Genomic DNA, 22526 nt, shown 5'->3' on the forward strand with positions numbered 1-22526 from the left:
TTTAATCTCACCTCGTTTTTCATTTAAATTACCTTTGCTGAAGATGAACGATCAATGTTTCATTTTATACATATCAAAAAACCTAGTGATAAACTTTCAATTCAAACCAACGAACAACTGATTTCAATAGATCAAGAAAAAAAATTATTTTATTCAATTTTCATATTTGATAAAAGTAATACCATAAAAACAACAAAGAAAAAAAACCTACAAAATGTATATTTATTTCATTTTCTTTTGTTTAAGCAAATGTTTTCGCATGGACTGTTGCTTTTCTTTAAACGATTTCTTCACCTTTGATCTGGCTTTAACTCGCATCATGCCAAAGTTTTTCTTCTTCTTCTTTTCGGTGTTTGTCTTTGAGCAGTGGATATTCTTACGTTTGTCGCGATACCCATACTTTTCCCGATCTTCACGGCCTCTCATTACAGTCTCCAAACGGGATGCTTTGTCTGTTCGTCGTTTCTTGTAAATCATTTCAATGTCATCCAATTTAACATACTCGGTCTGTTCGGATTCGAGTGGTCGCTTGCGAGCATTCGAAACGTGCTTTTTGATATTCTCAGCATCGATCCGTTTGAAATCATCGTCGGTGAAAATGCGAGTCAGAGCTATTTCTTGGGCGGCTTCCTTTGCTTGTAGTGTTTTGACGGACTTATCAGCATTGGATACGTCTTCAACTGATTTTCCATTCGATGTGGCCTTTGATTTCTTCTTGTTCTGAGATGATTTTTCGGCTTGTTCGGATTTGTCGACTTGAATTTCCTCCTCCTCTTCAGACTCTTGCTCACTTTCGTCTTCATCATCCTCTTCATCTTCAACGTCGCTTTCTTCATCGTCAACCTCTTCATCATCACCATCTTCGTCTTCCACATCACTTCCGGCTTCTTCATTGTCCGACTCTTCTTCGCTGTCGCTGTCGCTGATATTAATCTCATCGCCACTTTCATTGACATCCACCCAACTGTCGGAATCCGAGTCGTCCTCCTCTTTAACCGACACTGATTTGGCTGATTTCAACAGTGCTTCAGCGCCTGGCACATTATCATGAGCAACTGAAGCACCGTATTGTTTTGGCGCCATTTCAGCTTGTGCCTCTGTTGTGCGACCGCGATCTTTTTTATGTAGCAAAGCTGGAATTTGTTCTCGATAAAGCGTAATCAATGACCGAGCTGCCATCATCACACTCTTTTCCTTGTATGCTTTGTACAAAACCAAATCGCGTAGCAAATCTTCGCCCATCGCCAACATGCAACGACTACAAATTGCCCGAACGGCATTCAAACCAATTGCCATGACATCGGTGGAATTACGTTCGGTGATGAAATTATTGGCAATTGTCTTTAAAATCGGCTCGATCACTTCGCCGGGAACCAACTCGTGCGATGCTTGCGCGGCAAACTGAAGGACTCGAGTGACTTGGCGTTGATGTGGCTGCAAGAATCGTGTAATATATGGATAAAATGAGAACAAGAACAGGTCATGTATACCAATCAATCGTGATATCACATCCAAGTGCATCAATTTAACTTCGAAACGCTCGTTTTGCGATTGTAACTGTTTGAACAGATTCTCAGCCATTCCTTGTGGATTATGAATTAAGTGCACAGCCGAAAAATTGAAAGATGCAACGGCGGTTTTCTTCTTTTTCACCTTAGTCACTTGTTTCTTGATGTTGGCCAATTGTTTTTGACGTTTCTTTGTCTTTTTGTTGACACGGTTTGCAAGTATGGCACTCTTCAAGTCCGGCTCGTTGTCGCTGTCGGAATCATTTGGATCTTTTTCATCCGGATCAGTGCCCAAAAAGAATTTCAATGATGCCACCATGACTTTGGTGATCTTCGAAAAGCAACCCACATTCGCGATAACATTCACCGTTTTTGTATCGTTCCAAATGTTCTTTTTGTACAGCTCAATCATGATGTCAATGGACATTTTGGCTGCCTTTGGATTCGAATCTTTCAACATTGTGTACATGAAATTCTGTAGCGTGGAATTCAATTTCATATCTTTGTGTTTGGCATTCATGTTTTTGATGTCCGTAATGATGTGATTCTCCAAAAAGGCTCGCAACGATTTGTCGGGGCATCGCAACAATTGGAAAAATAACTCAAGCAAATCCAAAGCTGGAATCAAATTCTTGTTACGCAGCAAAATCAAAGCACGGCAAAAACTGTTTCGCATATTTTGATCGAGGGTGGTTGACTGTGTTTTCAGCAGATCGACCAATTGTTGCGGGAATGTGACCAATTCTTCGACGTAGCATTGTGCCACCTGAAATGTGCACGGAAGTTGGGTTATGTTTACATTTCTTTCATCGTCTTAAATCCTATTCATTCATTGAATTTAGCTGGATTGGTGCTTACCTGTGCAATAAACATCACCAGTTCATCCAAACTTTTGTTTTCCTGTCCTGGATTCAAGCGAAACACCTCCAACAAACTCAAATAATGATTGTATTGTTGCATAAACTCCTCTTTGTACGAGGCTGGATCTCGTTTTATCAAATTTTGCAACTGCGGCAAATTGTCCGGCAGCTGATTATTGTGCCGAACCATTTTGATTGTGTTTTCGGTTCTCGTTCACTAAAAACTGGGCAAAAACACGTGTAATTCGAACGAAAATGATTTTGTTTTCGTTTATATTTAAGAGGTCGAAGAAAAACACATGGTTTCAATGTGACAGCTGTCACATAAGAGAACGCAAATACCAAACTCAATCCATTGGGTTGGCATCACTGACAGTTTCTTTACATTTTGAAACTTTGTGTTGCAATCAAAACAATGCGATTTGGATTTCGGTTCGTTTTTTTTTTAATTATTTGTTTACAAATGAATGAAATGCTTACAATAAAATGTTCATGATTTCTTTTTTGGCCTGTTTTTTCTCCTCTGGCTTCATTTTCATGAGCATAGCCACTACTAGCTCGCCAAATATTGTATCCTCACATCTTTCGTTTGTGGATGAATTTGCTGATTTTTTGTCATTTTCGGTGGGTTTTTCTGACTTATTCGTCGATTGGTCTAAAACATTTAGAGGAACCACTTTCGGTAAAGTGTTTTCCTTGGGCGGCTGAGTTTGTGCAGTCGAAAGTTCAGTCTTTGCATCAGCAATTGTTGGTTTATTTTGCAGAAACTTTGGCATTGATATCGAATCAATAGTTACACTTTCGTTGATATCACAATTATCAAGCATCTCCTGGGTGATGAAAAATGACTCTTTTTTCGGACGTTTTATTTCTTCAAAATCCATGTCCTTTGCTCCGTTGAGATCAACCAGGAAGAAATCCAGTTCTTTTGCCATTTTATGCGGCGGCACTTTCTTACTGTGCATGTGATTGTAAATGGTAATTGTTCGATGATCATTTCGAATCGTTTTCCAACGCTTCTTCAACCAAGACTCTGGAGAAAAAAAAAATTGAAAATCGAAATTTGAAAATGGAAACAAATATAAATTCATAAATAGAAACGAATCAATAATTAAATGATGAAGAAATGCGTTTGAATAGAACTTTGGGCCGCTTATATCTTTTATAGTTAACTTTAAAGTTTCAACGAGTCTAACTAACTTTGAATTCCGGTGCTTTTCTGTATTTCATCCCAGTGCTGTTCGTCCGATTTCGTATATTTGTCGTTGTAGTATAATGTCGGTCGTTCTCTTATATGGTCTATCAATAATTTATTGATGGCATCATCAATTTCACAAGACTCTTGAATATCTCCCATATTCGTTGACAATATTTTCACAGTCCATCCGCTTTGAATCACACCAACAAAACTGAGAAATATGCCTCAGCTGGGTTTTGACAGCTGCACACACACATCGAATGGGCGCGCACATTGTGCGACACAATTTAGGCGTAGTAGTGAATCCAAAACAAAGATACATACAAAAACATACAACAACACTCTGACAGTTTGGCATTGAACCAAGCATAGATAGAATTTTGTGTTGAGACTTCAAACGTTCCAAACGTGAACATGAAAGCACAGTCTTGATAGTTTCATTCGTGCGGTTGGTTGGAAAATTGTATTTTCTTTCAAAATCGTCTCTATTCAATAGCAAAAAGAATATCAAACACTTTATATGTGCGTTGAATTTGGATTCAATCAGTGATATTTTTCTTGAGATTTAGTCGAAAAGAAAGAAAAAATTCTAAAATGTCTGTCTAATGTTGATGTTATCTAATTAAGTGCATTTCGTATAAACAAACGATTTTTTTTTCGTAATAAAACTACGTGAAAATTTGCATATAAAAAGAGATGTCGGTTAACACGAAGCAAGTGTGCCTTGTTACGGCATTAATTGCATTGATAATTTATTTTTACGGCATCTTAATTACCATTACGTCGGTGGAGAAAAATGAATGTGAAATGACTTACATGTTTGAATATCCGCAATTTGTGGTAAGTCGTGATAGTAAAATTATTCCCTATCTTTAGGGAATGAAATTATTGGGTAATAAAGATGATGGTGATTTGAAGAAAAAAACCGGAATTAGAATGTAGAATAGCTTGAATTTTTCCATTTTTTTACACAAAGTAATTCTATTTGTTAAGAACACATCATTCTCGTCGCCCACGAATTGTTGATTTTCAACCAGATTTCTTTGTTTGTTCTTTTTTCTCGTCTTTTTTCTCTCGTCTTTCTCTCTCTCTCTCTCTCTCTCTCTCGAATCTTGTTTAATCAAGTGCACTTTAAAAAAGGGAAATGTTTCAATGATATTTTCTAAACGAAGTGAAATAATATATATTAATAACTCAATTCGACCGTTCGCATCATTATTCTTTGCGTCATTTCAATATGGCAGTATTCCAAAATTTGAATCTTCTTACGACCAAAAAATAGTCACGCCAAAGCATTGCTCGAAACCTCGTAGGAACATCGACTAAAATTTAAAACAAATAATTCCTGTGGATACTTCGGCACTGAATATAATCATTATCAATCGATCGTTTTTTTTCTTCGATTTATCAAAACATAAATGAATTGATATGAAATACTTCTCATCCATAAAATGTTGGACATAGTTTTCAATCGATTGTCCTATAAAACTTGAATCAATACATCTATTGGTTGAGACGGACAGTTTAATAGCTAAGTTTTAAAAAAAAAGTTGTATTTTGTTGCCGCCCAATTAAAAAGCTCAATTTTAATTTGAAGGAACAAAGTCATACGATACGGACATTTGTCCAACCAAATTTCGTATTGAGAACGGTTTCACTTTCCATTCAATTCAATGACATTGGTATGAACGGGGATAAATACTAACCGAACAGCACGACGAAAATTCGAACAAATTAACTCTTTCATAAGTTATTCATCATGGGAGCAAATGCACCTGATGGCTCGCCCGCTCGTCGAAGCGATAGATAAATACGAATATTGAGCTCAACACTAAATCGTAAATTGTAGACCACTTGACGTATTATCGGTTTCTATCCAAAATAAATAATAATTCATGGGGTTAATCGCATGTGTTGTGAATCCTGGCTTCAGATTCAGCTGTGATTTCAGGCGCAATTCTGATTACCCATCAATGAAAATAGTTTATCGATTTGGATTTTTTGTCGTTTAATTTTTCTCAACAGAAAATTCATTTCCGTGAGAATGAGAAATTCCCAAAGTACAATCTGTTTGCATATTCGGAAGGACGATTAACTGAAAATGCCCGGAATATGCAGTTCAATGGAGCGCCTGTGATTTTCGTTCCAGGCAATGGTGGATCGTACAAACAGGCCAGATCATTTGCTTCGGTCGCATTGCGTAAAGGCCTTGAAGAAAGTTGGCTCAAGCATCTGGATTATTTTACAGGTAATTTACAACAAAAAGTTGGGCATTAATTTTGAATAAACCTTCAATCATTCGGATGTTCAAGCTTGAACAATTTCCATATATCGTAGTTTTATCCACACGATACACATGTCCAATGTTCATTTATTGATTTATTTTTACACATCGAACACTTCGTTCTATCTTCGTTTGCAGTTGACTTTGATGAGGAATTCTCGGCATTGTTCGGAGGTGTACTTGACGACCAAAGCATTTACTTGGAGCTGTGTATCAAAGCCGTTTTGAATTTATACAAGGATTTACCCAATCCACCGACAAGTGTATCGATTGTAGCCCATTCAATGGTAAAAATTGAAAACGAATTATTCAAATATTAATGCCAAAGTAACTCAATCGGTTTCTGTTTGGTTACATTTTTATTTAGGGTGGGAAAGTGGCTCAATCGGTATTGATGAATAGAGAAACGGCAAAACGCGTGAATACAGTGATTGCGATTGCTGCACCAATCGATAAACCCGTTCTCAACATTGATTTCTACACCGAGGCATTCTATCGCAAGTCGAACAAATTTTGGCTTGAACACCGTCCACCCAATCCAAATGCAATAACCAACTTAACGAGCACATGTTGTAATGCAAGCAATTTTGTGGAATTCGATTCAAGTTCAGTGGAACAAACTGAAGTGAGCGCCGGCCATGCGAAACGATATTTTCTCGAAGATATATTATTCATAACGATTGGCGGCGGTAGCCGGGATTTGTTGGTGCCCGAAGGATTGACAACATCTCAGTTCAGCGATATTCATATGATGTCTAGCTGCATTCCGGGCGTTTGGTTGACAACCGATCATCTTGCATCCGTTTGGTGTCTCCAACAAGTTCTTGTCATCAATCGCTTCTTGTACAGTATCATTCTACCCGTGTCACACCGGAACCGCATACACGACAATGTTTTTCATCCCAAAAAATCCATTCGACTCGCCAACGCCAAACATTATATCACGGTATGAATTGGCCTTTTTCCAATATGTTTTGATTCTCATCATTTATTCAATACAATAATTGAGACGGGAATTTCATTTTCGGATCTCTATTTAAATTTGAATCGTCTATACCTCAATTGGAATATTGAATTTTCTACCATTTTCTCATCGAGGCACCGATTTCTATTCTACTTTGTTGAAATCGTCATAAAATATTCACCGAAATTGATTGTTTGGATTTCATTCCGCAGCAAGACACAATTTTGCCAAAGGACAAGCGCGAAGTGACGCTATTTAAAAGCTTCGATCAAATGGGCGAATGGGTGGAGGATAATCGACGCGTATTCTTCCAACAATTTAAAGGCGGTCTGAATCAAACATATGTTCAAATGATTCCATTGAATCGTTTTGACCACTATCAGGTTGGCGACCTTGTCAAAAACGTTTACAAGTGCAATTGAACTCAATTAAAATGTGTTTCTTTCCCAACAGTTCCTCAATGTCGAAGCGATTAACGTAGATACGGACGATTGGGTTTTCGGTTGCAACGCTGTTGATATACACGAACACCAGCGATATTGGTAAGGGTTTTTCAATCGATTTTTCTTTCAATTTCGCTCGAAATCGCTTACAATTTTGATAAGTAAGTTTTATTGATTTTTCTTTTCATTTTGTCAATTTCAGTTCGGTTGGACACTCTTTGACACATTATGTGAAGAAGCTTCCTTCAAAGCGATACGGCCGCCGAGTGCTAACTCTTGATTTGCATAAGATTCAAGACGATTTCCCGCAGTGGTCGCACGTTCTTTTGGTTTTGTTCCCCACCAAAGAGCCCGTTCAGATAAATGTTGACATTCATTCGGCCACCGAGCGACACATTACCTATGAAATGCCTTCATGGTATTCATACCGAACACACCAGCTAACCGATAGAACGATGATGGGTGCGGCAGCCTATCGAATCAGTTTTCCCGGTCTAGACGAATCATATCAATCCATACAGCTTCACATTGAAGCACATTGCCAAAACCCGAAATATCATGTGGTGGCCAAAGTTTGTGTACCGTGGACAAGAGGCTTTGAACGATACCACTATTTCACGTGAGTATTTCAAATATTGTATTTGCAATTATCAAAGAAGAAGAATGGAAAAAGTGGGGAGATTTTAATAACCTAAATTTTGTCCATTACAGTGAAAAGATACAGACTCCATTCTATGTCAACACACCGATCACAAGACCAGCCGGATACAACACAACACTGTTTCCACTCACAGTTGATTTGTATCTGGATCCACAATGTCATTACACCATCTCAGCGACAAACTCATTCGGACAAACGGCTTCGAGGATCTTCTTGCAGTTCTCGCATTGGATACCAGCCCACATCGTAGCAATTTTACTTCTTGCATTCAAATATCAAATCAAAATCACGCCCGAAAAAGAGATTTTCAAATGTGGGTCACTCAATGCGGCACTATTGGCTGGACAAACATTCTTTATCATCACAGGTAGCGAAGATGCTTAGTTATTGATTATGTCGTGAGAAATGAAACACTCATTTTTCTCTTGAATTATTCATAATTGTTTGGCATTGCTTATTTAAAGCCTTATCTACTTCAATCATTGATGATTTGTTTTATTTTTCAATTTTTGAATAGCATCCCGTTTGGCCGTGCATGTAATCAAATGGAGTAAAACACTGCCGGATCCTGATCAATTCAAGCACTCCGTCGTTATTTCTGTTATAATTCACGGTGCAGCTTTGGCTGCATTAAATCTGCTGACTTATGGTTTATGGCTGTCAATTGCACTGTGTGGAAATGTGGCCCATCAATTCTTGTTCAAGTTAACGCAATGGCCAATTTCAGCCGGAATCGTTTTGCCAGCCATTCAAAAGTTTCCCATTACGATGGGTTTTGTGCTGGTTTCAATGGCTCATGGATCATGTGGTGGTTTGGCATTAATCTGTGCCGTGCTCATGTACTTCATTTTACTATCGAAAATGTATGAAGATTATTTGGAGGAGTTTGTGTTCAAAACGGCTGCCGTCATCACGGAAAAGTTGTTTGGCAAGAAACGAAGAGATCAAAAGATTCCACCAAGAGGTAGTACCAGTATACCTTTGTCAGTGTTATTTCCGCCGAAAAATACTCAAGATAAGCAACCGACTGCAGAGAGCAACGATGACAAAGAAGCCGAAACTAAGCAAGAGGATAAGAAACAAAATGAGGCAATAATCGAAGAAATAGCTGAGAAGAAGAAAGAAGAGGAGACAACCACGGAAGCAGAGACAGAGTCAGAGAAAGATAAAGTACAAAAAGAGAAGAGAGAAAAGAAAAAATCCAAGAAACAAAAAGAGAAAAAAGTGGAATTTGCAATTACAAGTGATATTGATCCAAATGACAGTGAGGAGCCTTCAACATCATCGGCGCCACTAATACCAAAATCAAAATCCGACTTGGATATTAAAGATGACGATGAAGGGATGGTCGTTGCATCAAGTTCACAAGAAAGCTTTGAACTACTTTACAATCAACTGGATCCAGACGATGTGGCTATGTTCAGCAAGAGAGATGAACCGGAAGAAATGACGGAAGAGGAGCGAAAAGAAGTCGAAAAAGCTGAAGCAGGTCTGTATTATTCAAAAATTTCTTTAAATCAAACAGTTAACCGATGTTCCAAAAACGAATTCAGAACTGGAGAAATTGATCACACAAATGGTGGAACGGCAAAAGGTCGAAGAGGAAAAACGAAATGATGAAATGCAAAAAGTTCGAGAAGAGTATGACGATGTACCAGACGGATTGAGTGCTATTCATTTTCACATGACGCTATTTTTACTGCTTTGCGTGCTGGCCCTGCTCAATTTGCCCAGTGTGATTGTTTGGGCACGAAATTATAAATACGGAGAGAAGATACTTCAGCACGATCCATCATATTTCCCTGCGATTGCTTCAATCATTTCACTGTCGGTTATTTGGCAGCTGCCGACACCACGAAATGTGTAAGTGTTGATTGATAAGAATAACTTTTAATGAATCTATTCAAACACAGTTTTCAAATGAAAAACTATCCCTTCCAGTTGAATGAAGAAGAATTCAAATATTCAATTTCGAACTTGACCAATTTGGATTTTAATTTATTTTGTTTTTCTTCTTTCACCATTAGCCATGGCTACGAGCCGATGTCGAGTCTGTGCTATGTGATGGCCATTATAGCAGTTTTGTATTGTCAGGATTCGTTGTATCGCTTGAATGCCATCATTTCGTCGATGTTTATAATAATCGCGTTGCAGCAGCTGTTCATGCCGAAGCTGTTGGCGAAAAATGAGCCAAAGGAAGAGAATGTCATCGATGCGGACCTCTTGGATAGAGTTCGTCGTTTGCGTGAAGACATGTCGACATCCGAGCTGAAAGCTCCACCGTTCAAGGAACCAGAGAGCATTCCTGCCGCTCAGTGAAATAACTAAGTCAAACCCATCAATCGTTGGTCAAATTGACTTTGTTTGATCAAATTTGTTGGTAGCTGCATCTAATTGATATATTGTCAGCAAAAATCTAGCTCGCTTTAGGTTATAATTTATTTTATTTCCTATATCAACCGATTAGTTTGATCTTTTATTACGAATGACAGCTTCGATAGCAACATTTTTATTTTAATGAATTTAAACAAAAAATTCTCATTGATCCATTGACCATAGTATAGTTATTTTCTTTAAATGTCTAGAATAACTCTCCAAAGCACTTGATATTTGTTAATCAGTTATCAAATGTTTATTCTGAAATCTCAACATATTAAAATCGATCATCTATGTTGGATGAGCTATGACCACTAGATATTCAAATTTGGTTCCCTAATCAAACATTGATAAGAGTAAAATGTCTGTGAACGAAATTTATTTATTCTTTACTCAAATAAATTGCAATAGGCAATATTTCAAAGGCGTTGAATTGTATAATGTGTTTAGAAATACGGAAAAAATGTGTTGACCATTAAACTTTTGTTTTGTTTTAATCAAAAGATCCTTATAATGCATATTTAGTGTTTAGCGATTGTTTTGACATTAATTTATTTAAACTATTTGTTATTTGAATCGTTTAATTAACAACTAATAATTGTCAAAGTTAGGCGGTAGTACTATTGGTCATGCATTAGAGTTTGCTCCATCAAAGAGAAACAGTGACATTTTTGTTATTAGAGAATTTAGTTGATAAAATGTATGTGTGCCTCAGGATAGTCAAAAGTCCATTCATTGATAAATTTGATAACCGAATTTTTTTTTTCTGAATAAAATCGAAACTTTGATAAATATTCTGGGTTTCCCATATTTGTTCATCATGGTGGGCAAATCAATTTCAAATATAAAACCAATTTTCAAATCGTATTTTTTTGCAAAGAGAAAACGTAAACTTAATTGCAGTATACAAACGATGCAATCAAACGTCAAATACAATGATAAGAATTATGTGTAAATAAAATGATTTATGAAGTAATGAGTAAATCAGTAAAAAAAAAATTTTAGTTTCTCTCAAAAGCACCAAAAACCAAATTTCGAATTTTTTGGTCGTTTTTGTTCTTGAATTTTTTTCATTTTTAGATTCCACGAAAATGATAAGTTTCAAATTGTACTTAAAGTGTGCCTTGGTGATGTAATTTTATGAATTTTTGTTAAAATCCGGTGAAGATGATCAAGTTTTTGATACAAATTCAAATGAACAATGCTGCAATAAACAGAACAACATTTCAAAAAAAAATATTTCCTCACTGATTTGATAGAATTTTTTTTTAAAAGATGAAATATTGTACGCAGTTTCATTTATAGAAAATTATTTGTTAATCGCATATAATTTAGAAGGCATGTACGCCGTACAGTCAAAATGCGTTGATTTCCTGCTATAAGTAAACATGACACGATTTTGCCAGATGTTGTTTGAAAGAATGTGCGGAATGTGGATCTTCCAAATTCGAATTTTTCTTCTAAATCCCATTTTATTCCAATAGCGAGATCAAATGTTAGAATGAAGTGAGATCAATGAAAACCCAACTGTCAATAACGCTTTCAATTTCGATTTCTGTTGTAAACAACAGCTTTGTTTGACTGCAACAATGACAAAATATAATAAAATTTCATCTTTAGTAATATTGAACTACATTCACTTTTCATGCGTATACTAAATTCAACACTAGTGATGCTTCCCTTTGCTAATTATTTACAACAAGATCATTTTTTGTTCAGTTGAATTGATAAAACAACCAAAAATGCTGCTGAAATGCTAATATAGTGGCGCTGATATGGTTGTCAAATGGCCTTTATTTCTGTTTGTAACCTTTTGCTCCAGATTATTCTTCTATAAATGAAACAATCAACGAGAGTGAACCAGGAGTGAATCACAATAAATCAGTTGAAAGTTCAAATTTCATTTAAAAATATCATAAGCGACTGGTAAAAAAATTGAACTTCAGCACGATTGATCCGATCAACTTCAACTCTCGTGGAATCGAATTTTTCTAAGAATTTGGAACATGGAAAAACCCAAACATCACAATATAGAAACGGAGTAACCGCGGGTCAAGCAGTTATTTTGCTATCATTATCTATTGTATATTCACATTAAAATTTGCAACGCAGTGTCTTGTTGATAAGAAGTATATAAAACGTTTGCCGAAGGCGAGCGTAAAACAGTAGAAAATCGTTACTTCGTTCCAAAACATCAAGAGTTATTTAAAGAGAAGTAAAATGAATTTAAAATTTTTCTCCGTGTTTGCTGTCGTCCTATTCCTTGGAATTACTTTCCAGATCTCTCCAGCTTCTGGTAATTTATTTTTGAATAAACAATCTTGTCCATAATTTAACTATTATAGAAATTTTTGGCCAGAGAGGGTATTTTAAATCTAGCCTGCTCGGAAAATATACTCTCTGGTTGTGTCTGCTGTGGTGAAGTTCAAGTAAAATGAATATGAACAATTGAAAAAAGGCAATAGTGTGGAGAAAATGATCATCTTGAATGTATCGTCGTTAGAGAATGAAGTTTTGATGCTATTTTTGGAGAATGAAATTTATAAAAATACACACGAAAAACGAAGAAATAGATCGTCGGAATAGATAATAATATAATTTGTGTTATTAATACTAGAATAGCTATCACCATTTTTCATTGACTTCATTTCGTTTTTTTTCAATTTATTCTCACTAGCTGGACCCGCTTCAAATGTCCAGAAGCAGCGATGTTCCGAACTGTCTACATCGGAAACCTGTCGCACGTTTTGTGAACAAAGTAACTATAAATTCGGAACATGTGAAAGTGGATACTGCAAATGTGATTAAACTTCTATTAAACATCATAATATGAAAATGAATTGTGGATGAGAACAGCCGTTTATCACATTTCAAAAGAATAAAATGCAATTTGATCATAATGCTCAATTAAACTGAGTTCGCTTGTTTTTTTTTCTTTTTGTCATTTTTAGGGATTAGATTATCGAAAAATTCCCAGCAAAAGATCATAAATCAATCATATTTCCAAAATTTCCCGAGAGTATCAGAAATAATTGGAAATGATTAAAAATTGAAATGAATCTCGAATTATTCTTCATGACAGTCAAGCAGCCAACTATTTTTCAATAAAACTGATTCAAGTCTATTTTTAACCACAGTTTGAACTGTGAACATATTCTCGTCATCGAATGAAAAATTAAAGGCATGAACAACAAGTTGAAATTGATAAGTGATTTTATTGCGAAATTGGAGGCAGCTTTCGTCATCAGCGCCTTCAAATGTGATAGTCATGTTTCGCTTCCAACGAAATAAAAATTTTCACTCGTATAGATTAATTTCATCAACAACGAAAAATTGATGCAGCAAAATGTAAACACCAATAAAGTGCATCGAATTTTTTTTCTACGAACGATACATTTTCACACCAAATCCATGTGCAGGGATGAAGAGGGAAGAAAGTAGAAAAAAACAACACCGAATTTATTACATATTCGATTACAATTTTCAGGTATTATTTTAAAGAAAAAAAATCAAAGCACCACTTAGAGTCTGCGAAAAGAATGAGCTCACGTGTGTGTCTTTGTATTTTCTCCGTTTCTTTGTTTGAACAATGTGAATACGGAAACTCCTTCAAGCTAATATCACAAGCTTTGTATCCAATTCTAACAGAGGAATCACTGTTATATTCCAGGAGAAACACCAATACTTTTCAATTGCTTGCTTGAATCCGCCAAGTTCAATAAATCTTCGAGCTGACAAATCCGTTCAAGGCAATCAATATCGAGATAAGTAAGCTTCATTTCTCCAAGTGTTTCCATTGTTTCCATAGCTGTGGGGTTTCGAACAAGATGAAATCTAAGCCAAAATTGAAAGAAACATCATCAAAATCCCCGTGCCTTAAACCTAGAATATTTTTCGATTGTATCCTGAATAGTTTTGATTGCGTTTAACTTACACAAGTATTAAATTGAGTTGACTTGACTTGAGTTAGATTTTATAAAAACACTAAATGAGCGCTGTGACCATTGTTCAACGACATGCTGTCATGACAAAAGGACATTAGAAAACATGAAATACACATGTTCATATGTATATGTTAGTGTTGCCAAAATACGAATGGTTAGAATATAACAATCAAGTAAAAATGGTTTCGAAACATTTGAAAAAATCAAAGATTTCTTCAATGTTCAACTTAAAGAGGAATCGTTTCTCGAGTAGAACAGAAGAATAAGCAACATTCGGTTTAGAAATGAACTGAATTAACTCTCAATTTTTCCTCTGATCTCTTTCTCCAAATCAATCACAAATTTGCACTAGAAGCCGGAGTGACAGTTAAGCTATACTTACAATATCACACAAAGTATATCTCTCGATCAAGCGAACACTCTCAACTACATACAAACCTAATCAAAACCTTCAATTTGAAAATTATGAATTAATTGAATGCTCCCTGAAAATGAATTTTTCGAAACAGTTTTATCGTAGGCCATCCAGCATCAAAAGATGAAAGAGTCGATTTCGTTTGGATTCCAATAACAGTTGGTTGTTTATTGAATGCACATAAATGTTCTTACAAAAAATTCCATTATTTTTTTTTTCTCTTGATAGAATGTTCTGAATTAAATTTATGCGCTGTTTGAGTTTGGACCATGACGACGTCCGAATCCTTGCACGACATTGACGAATCGTCGAAAATTAGTTGAAGGCAATTTCTCGTGTGATATGAAGTACCGGAACGCCTTCCGAGTCCAGTATCACATTCAAGTCGTAGTCATCACTCACGAGCATGTTTTGGTGTTTTGAATCTGTGAACGAAGAAAAAAACAAACAAAAACTTTTTAGTTTTAGTGGAAGTTCAAAAAAAAAACTCTGGAAAATTCCAAAAGTGGCTATACCTATTCGATATACAATCAGCGCCGGACGATTTGCATATGCCGCTCCAAAACGTTCCCAAATTTTTGCTTTCAGAGCGTTGAATGAACGTATCTGCTCCTTAGCCACACACCATACGACAGGTAAACCATTTGAGATTGTATTATGAACAATGAGGTTGGCTACTAGTGAACCACCCAACAATGGAACGGTCACGTCCAATTCGATGCTGCTCAATGCGCTGGCTGTGGTGAACAAGTCCAAAATGGTACCTTCGCATGACAATTTGAAGGCGGGAGCATCGACTTGTACCAATGTACAATGCACAATAATTATTGTAAACATTTGTGCTATGCACAATAAACTGTTTCGTATTTCCACGTTGACGTACTTCCGTAGTCAACGCTATATAAACCGTAACAATGTATGAATAAAGTCAGTTATCAACCATAACCCAATGTGTTTGGTACTCAACTCTCTTACTGCTTAAACTAAGTCTCTGACTGGTTTAAACAACCAAAGTTGCAATTTTCTCCTGTAAAGAGAAAGAAAAATTCAATTAGCACAGACAGCGATAAAGATGACGGCGCGAGAGCTGCCATTGAACTAAACTGTTCGAGTTCGTTCGAGTTTTAACCAAACATGAACCGAACATAAACTGGACTTTTGCATGAACTGAACACCGAACGAACACGAACACGAAATTTACAAAACAATTTCGAACTGAACTGTTCGTGTTCAGTTCATGGGCAGCTCTGGATGACGCAGATTACGATTAGAAACAGAATGCACGTTGTACTTACACAAAAAATTCCACCTCCATATTAAAGACAGCACATAACCTTAAACCCAAACCCAAACCCAAACCAAAACATCACAATAATTCTCCGAACGGAACATTCCGAATGGTTACCTTGATTTCAGCAACGGTTGCATGTTGCTCAACGTCCAAAACAATAGTTTCGGAAAATCCGCGGATATGTAATTGCATGTTGATTTCGTTTATCGCAAACTGAAATGAAAAAAAAAATATATCCACTTTAGTTTTGTTGTTCACACGATGATGTTTCACACGTGTTAGTAGTGTTCAAGTGCTAGGCATACACTTTTTTCGGAAAATTCGGCATAAACAAACAAATTCTGATGGAAAACTTGAACTTATTGCCAATTTATTAAACAAATTGAAGTGATTAGAGGTATTTTTCGGGATTTTTGGCCAAATTTTACGGAAAAATATTGAGAGAGTAGAAAAAGTGGACTTACCAGAATTAGAGAAGGCTGCAAAAGAAAGATGGCTGTCAGAATGTCAAAACCAAAAGACGACATCAGCCGCAATGAACGAACGAGACTCACGAGATTTTCGTCGCAGTTTTCTGCCGTTCGTTTGACTGAGAATTGAACGATAGTGCAAACAGATTCGAATGGCATGAATATTGTTTATTGTATGTTTACATCTAGGATTGGTCGTGTATGATGACAGCGATGCATCGAGATCCGGCGATGACAGTGACTCCGATGGAGAGAGAACCAACGAGCACAATACCAGCGATGATGACTCGGATGCTGAGATTAAGGTTAGATTTATGCATAAATTTGAAATTATGCTTTAATTGGGAAATTTTGAAAAAATGGCAAAATAATCATGGATTAGAATCTGAAAATGTTTCCACATATTGAATATATGAATATAATAAGTATCAATTCTAAATTATAATCGTTTCTTCATTCACAGAGAGTAATCCGAAGACGAAAAATGGCATTTGAGAGTAAATCAGAGGAGATTGAATCATATTTGGCAGACCTGGAAGAAAGAGAGAAACAGTGGCTAGAAAAAGATGACTCGGTGAAAGTGGAAGAATCAAAGCGTCAGTTGCCAACCGTCACATTTGCTACCTATACCCAAAAAAGCAATGAAAATACTGAGATTCAACGGGATGCCCAAAAGTTGCCAAATGGTATGTTTTGCATTAGCAATTCCATTTTACGATGTCAATTACAGTTTGTTCCCTTTAAACTTCCAGTATCAAAATCAGAGCTAAAGGGCAGTCGTTTCAGCGATGCAAAGGGTTTGGTTTACAATGTGACGAATACTCAGATGGCCAGTGTTACGGCGTCAAGTGTTCGATCGAGTCATTCAGAGTTCAAGCCACTGTCTGGCGATGTGAAAAAGCATGAAAGTAATCGAAAAGACAGTGATGATTCCAATTCGTCGCTTAAACGTTCGAAACATACATCGTCGAAATCGAGTCATCATCGTAGTAAACGAGATCGTAGCCGCTCACCGTCAAGCCGAAAACTTAAAAAATCCTCTCATCGACGGCGCAGCTCGAGCAGCAGCAGTGATCGTAGTAGTTACTCACGTCACTCGGATCGATCGCGAAAGCATTCACGACGGGAACGCTCATCTTCCGATGATCGCACAAGCAAATCAAGCCAGGGAAGCCACAAACGTGATAAATACTCAAGAGAAAAGAGCTACACCAGAAGTCATAGCTACAAACGAAGCCGTCACTGAATAATACGTCTCTCTTCTTAAATTGCCAAATTTATTTCATACCGCATTCGAAGAAATTGCACGGTTTCAATGGCAACTCAACGGTTGAATCCACGATTAAGAATAAACACTTTTTTTTCAATATCAAACATGATCGATTGCAAAAAATTGAACATGTTGGACTTGGAAAAATCTGTTCATTAAGAGTAGATTCAATTCGAAATCACATTTCGGTCATATACAAAAAATCGGATATATGATAAGAGTCATATGATGTGTGCATAGAAAGCGAGTTGTCCCTTGAATCACATGTGTTGGGAAAAAATGGACCAAGTATTACCAAATTTTAATTCTATTTATTCAAACCTATTGGTTAATACCTCACAGTTTTCAAATTTCAATTTCTAGAATTCAAGTTCCCACACAAATCGTTTTTAAATTCAACTAGATTATCAAGTATATTCAAAATTGTTCCTCACAAACCTTTTCACACCTCGACTGCTTCAAAGACATAATTAAATTCATGTAGAAATTAGACTCGTTCTTCTTTCTCATACAAGAAAATCAAACTGAAAAACAAAAGAAAATCTAGAGAGCAAGAAGAATGGAATTTCGTCGAATTTGTATTATTCATACGCTTCCATTTATTTTGTTACTATTCTTATTCGTGAAACACAAACACCTAGGAAAGAAAATGAATAAAAATGCAGCATGTTCTACGCTTAAGTTTATTGTGTTTCATTCATTAAAATATGCAGAGAAGACTTTTTGATTTTGATGAAACAAAACGTATACTTTTGATTTGAATCATGTGATAATTTTTGGCTTTTATTCTGTGCCTTTTTCGAGATCATTCTCATCGATATTGATATTGTGTTGAGTCAGCATTTTCTTCACTTCTTCGGACATCGCCGAGATCTCTTTTTCCGCATTGTGAACGGTACGATCGAATTCCTTTTGCTGCTCCAAAAATTCCATTAAATCAGTTTGGATTTCAGCCATTTCATCCTTGTATTTCTGTAAGATTGCCACTGGATCAGCATTGTTGTCGGTGATGCCATCAATAACGTCCGACAATTTGTTCTGTAGCCGACGAATACCGCTGTCAATTCCATGCGAATCCTCGATTAGTTTCTCACTTATCACCACGTTCATTTTGCTTCTAAATATTCCCAATTTCAGGTGAAAAAAAAAACGGATAAATTTCTCGAATAAACTCAAAATGTTTCAACAAAATCTGAGAAAATGGTTGTCATTGACAAACTGCTTTTGAACATTAACGAACTCATAACAAACCACTTTGACAGATGACAATCGATGTTTTCTAAATTGGATTTTTTTATTTAAAAAGGTATTAAAATTATAGACGAATTTGTACTGTTCTTATGGTTCCATTCATATTGCGAAACATATTCACTGAAGATGTATCATTGAGGAGATACCGTGTTGAGACGACATTTTCTCCGTTTCTTTGTTCGAACAATGCGACTTACTTCTTTTGTTACGGAAAGTCTTTCGATCTTATGTTTCCATACTTATTGATATTCTGAATAAAATACATAATATTTGTTCGTAGATTAATGCAATTGCTGACATTGCAGTGAAACATGATTGAACATTTCATCGTCAGTTTTTCTTTCTTATCAGCAGATTCATATTTTATTTCAAAATCCGTGTAAATTCGAACGGACCATATTGATCTCGTAATTTTATACCATGCCATTTATCGTTTAAGTGAGCCTGTATATCAGGAATATCGATATCACAACCGTCTATCAAATAAAAAGTCATTTTTTTCAGTGATTCCTTCACATTCATAAAACGAGCAACGTCATGAATTGAATAATCGCTTCTCGTATCGAATTCTCCCAGCAATGGCAACATATCCATTAATCTCAATAAATCCACCTCAAAAATCCACGTTCCAAGTTTTTTTATAGATGGATGTTCGCTGATGAAATCGTACAATTCTTCTTCATGTCTTGATTCAAGTGCTCTTGCTTCAATGATAAATTCCTCTAGATTATCAAATGAAAATGGTAATCCTTCGAATCGACTTGGGTAGTTACACATTTCAAATCGTTTTACAGTTGCAAAATGGAATTTCTCAACTCCAAAAGATACTTTGAGTCCGAGACAAGATCCGTGTAACCTTAAAACTTTGAGATTTGGAAGAATTTCGTTTATGCCTTGATAAATGGCGTCCCCTGGAACTATCAACGTTCTTATCTTTGGACTTGACCCAATTTTTCGAAGTAATACGTTTTCTAGGTCTAATCCAACATATAATTCCAAATGCTCTAAATTTGGAATTTCTGATTCGATGCTAGTGAATTCAGTAACTGTACCAATATACTTTAAATGCTTCAGGTTTGGGAATATTTCACCAAATGAAACATTTAAAACATTTGTCAAATAAAGCGTATGAATGTTTGGAAATGGTTTCACAAAGCGAATCATTGATCCATCTGGTATTATTAAAAATGCTAATTGAGTGAGTGATTCGGCACAGTATTCCTTTATGTAAAACATCAAGCGATCGAAATGAATGCTGGTTTCCTTCATTCCTATTTCCAATTTGGATATCAAATGCCCAAAGCATCGAAACGTTTGATATGTTCTCTTTAAATGTGTAGCTTCGATAGTATATTCTCCCGATCCCATTTCTCCGAAATGCTCACATCCAACATTGAAGAGCAAAGAATAATCGATTTTAAAACCGTATTCACACTTATTCATATTACATGAGAAGTAGCCAATTCTTACGGTGTATTTTCTGCTATATTCTGGGAGAAATGCCAAATCAGCGGCTTTTTTCAATTGCTTGCTTGAATCCGCCACGTTCAATAAATCTTCGAGAGGCAAATACCGACAAATCCGTTCAAGACAATCAATATCGAGGTCAGTAAGCTTCGTTTCTTCACGTGGTTCCATTGTTTCCATAGCTGTGTGGTTTCAAACCAGATTAAATCTGTGCGGAAATTAAAAAAAAAAACATCGTGAAAGTCCTCGTGTCTTATACCTAGATTATATTTCGATATTATATCCCAAATAGTTTTGGTAGCGTTTAACTTACAGAAGTATTGAGTCGAGTTGACTTGAATTAAGACAAAAATAGCACTGGATGGATAAACATCAAATGAGTTCTGTGTCCTTTGTTTAACAACATACTGTCATGACAGAAGGATATTCGAAAACATAAAGGGCGAATGTTCATATGTATGTGTTAGTGTTGCCGCAATACGTATGGTTGGAATATACGAATCAAGTAAAAATAGTTTCGAAACATTTGGAAAAATCAAAGGTTTCATTCAAGTTCTATTTAAAGAAGATTCGTTTTTAGAATAGAAAAGTAAAATTATCAACATTTAGTTAGGAAATGAACTGAATTAACTCTCATTTTTCCTCTAATTTCTTTCTTCAAATCAATCACAAAATGCCACTTGAGCCCGGTCTGTCATTCCGATAAGCGAATCTGTCATTCCGATAAGCGATATCTACGAAATCAAAGAAAAAATGTCTCTCGATCAAGTGCACAGTGCACACTACACACTCTCAGCGTATACAAACCCAAATGGCGAACAATAACAATTCAAAAATATCATTCTTCAATTTGAATGTCCCCCAAAAATGAATTTTTAAATAGTTTTATCGGATTGAACGCCGTTCCAGTTTCAATGATCAAAAGGTTCAAGCTATTGTGTTTTATTTTCTGGAAAAATGGACGCACAGAAAATGAATTTATGTATTTGTGAACGGAAACTCTTTCAAGCTAGTATTCTGTTTAAAATAAACAATTTTATTTGAAGATTAATGCTATTGCTTACATTGCAATGAAACATGAATGAACATTTCATCGTCACTTTTTCTTTCTTATCAGTAGATTCACATTTTATTACAAAATCCGTGTAAATTTGAACGGCGCAAATGGACATGGTCCTCCTGCAAGTGAAGTACGTTTAATTTTTACACCATGCCATTTATCTTTGAAGTGTGCCTGCACAAGTATATCAGGAATATCGATATTATGACCATTTCGTAAATGGAAAGTAAATTTTTTCGTTCATAAACCGAACCGAACAACATTCGGAATTAAAAATTCACTGCTTACATCGAATCCCTCCACCAATGGCAACATATCTATTAATTTTAATAAATTCATATCGTTGTCATAACTTCCAACTTCCAATTTTACCATAGATGGATGTTCGCTGCTGAAATTGTATAAGGTTTCTTGCTCGCGTAAAGAATATTGTGCTCGTAATTCCACAACAAATCCCTCTAGTTTGTCGAATAAGAATGGGAGTATTATCGAACCCACATTATAATGAAAAACTCCAAATCGTTTTACAGTTGCAAAATGACATTTCTGAAAGTTTTCAAAGTTAGAAGGGGGGAAAAGGTATTTTGTTCACCCTTAAAACCTGGAGATTCGGAAGGATTTCGTTTATGCCTTGATAGATGACGTTAATTGGAACTGCCAAGCTTTGTATCTTCGGACTTAACCGAATTGTTCGAAGTAATTCGTTTTCTCGGTCATAAGAAACATCCAATTCCAAATGCTCTAAATTAGGTACATCTGATTCGATGCTAGCAAAATCAGTAGTTCTTTTGCAATGATACTTTAAACGCTTCAGGTTTGGGAATATTTCAGCCATCGAAACATTTGTCAAATGAGATGATCGAACATAAAGAGTGTGAACGTTTGGAAACGGTTTCACAAAGCGATTCATTGATCCATCTGGTATTTCAAAAATTTGGTAATTCAGTGAGTGATTCGGCACAGTATTCCTTTATGTAGAACATTAAATTATCAAAATGAACGCTAGTTTCCTTCAATTCAAATTGAAATTTGGATATTAAATGCCCAAAGCATCGTAGCACCTG

General features: G+C 35.9%; 3 protein-coding genes across 4 annotated transcripts; 1 reads left to right on the top strand and 2 right to left on the bottom strand.

Annotated features, from left to right (window-relative positions):
- Positions 1–121: 121 nt before the first annotated feature.
- On the bottom strand, positions 122–3856 carry LOC129569390 (protein SDA1 homolog). Its single transcript, XM_055448180.1, has 3 exons — positions 3569–3856; positions 2367–3401; positions 122–2274 (listed from the first exon to the last, which is right to left on the bottom strand). The coding sequence occupies exons 2-3, from the start codon at positions 2556–2558 to the stop codon at positions 223–225; spliced, it is 2244 nt and encodes a 747-aa protein (XP_055304155.1). The 5' UTR covers positions 2559–3401; positions 3569–3856; the 3' UTR covers positions 122–222.
- Positions 3815–13210, top strand: LOC129569382 (GPI inositol-deacylase). Of its 2 annotated transcripts, none has more exons than XM_055448170.1 (12): positions 3815–4406; positions 5592–5814; positions 5989–6137; positions 6218–6796; positions 7027–7197; positions 7268–7356; positions 7460–7876; positions 7969–8285; positions 8436–9407; positions 9472–9781; positions 9946–12590; positions 12972–13210. In XM_055448170.1, exons 1-11 carry the CDS (start codon positions 4263–4265, stop codon positions 10235–10237), a joined length of 3663 nt encoding a protein of 1220 aa, XP_055304145.1. In that variant the 5' UTR covers positions 3815–4262; the 3' UTR covers positions 10238–12590; positions 12972–13210. The 2 variants fall into 2 exon arrangements, with proteins under 2 accessions (XP_055304145.1, XP_055304147.1); XM_055448172.1 differs by lacking the exon at positions 3815–4406 and adding an exon at positions 4769–5404.
- A 6010-nt stretch (positions 13211–19220) lies between these two features.
- Positions 19221–20808, bottom strand: LOC129569400 (uncharacterized). The gene is made up of 2 exons (XM_055448196.1): positions 20716–20808; positions 19221–20610 (listed from the first exon to the last, which is right to left on the bottom strand). The coding sequence occupies exon 2, from the start codon at positions 20580–20582 to the stop codon at positions 19299–19301; it is 1284 nt and encodes a 427-aa protein (XP_055304171.1). The 5' UTR covers positions 20583–20610; positions 20716–20808; the 3' UTR covers positions 19221–19298.
- Between the last annotated feature and the right edge of the window lie 1718 nt (positions 20809–22526).

Source organism: Sitodiplosis mosellana, unplaced genomic scaffold (assembly GCF_009176505.1).
Source record: "Sitodiplosis mosellana isolate CC-2019 unplaced genomic scaffold, AAFC_SMos_1.0 Smas_scaffold_30, whole genome shotgun sequence".
NCBI classification, from domain to species: domain Eukaryota; kingdom Metazoa; phylum Arthropoda; class Insecta; order Diptera; family Cecidomyiidae; genus Sitodiplosis; species Sitodiplosis mosellana.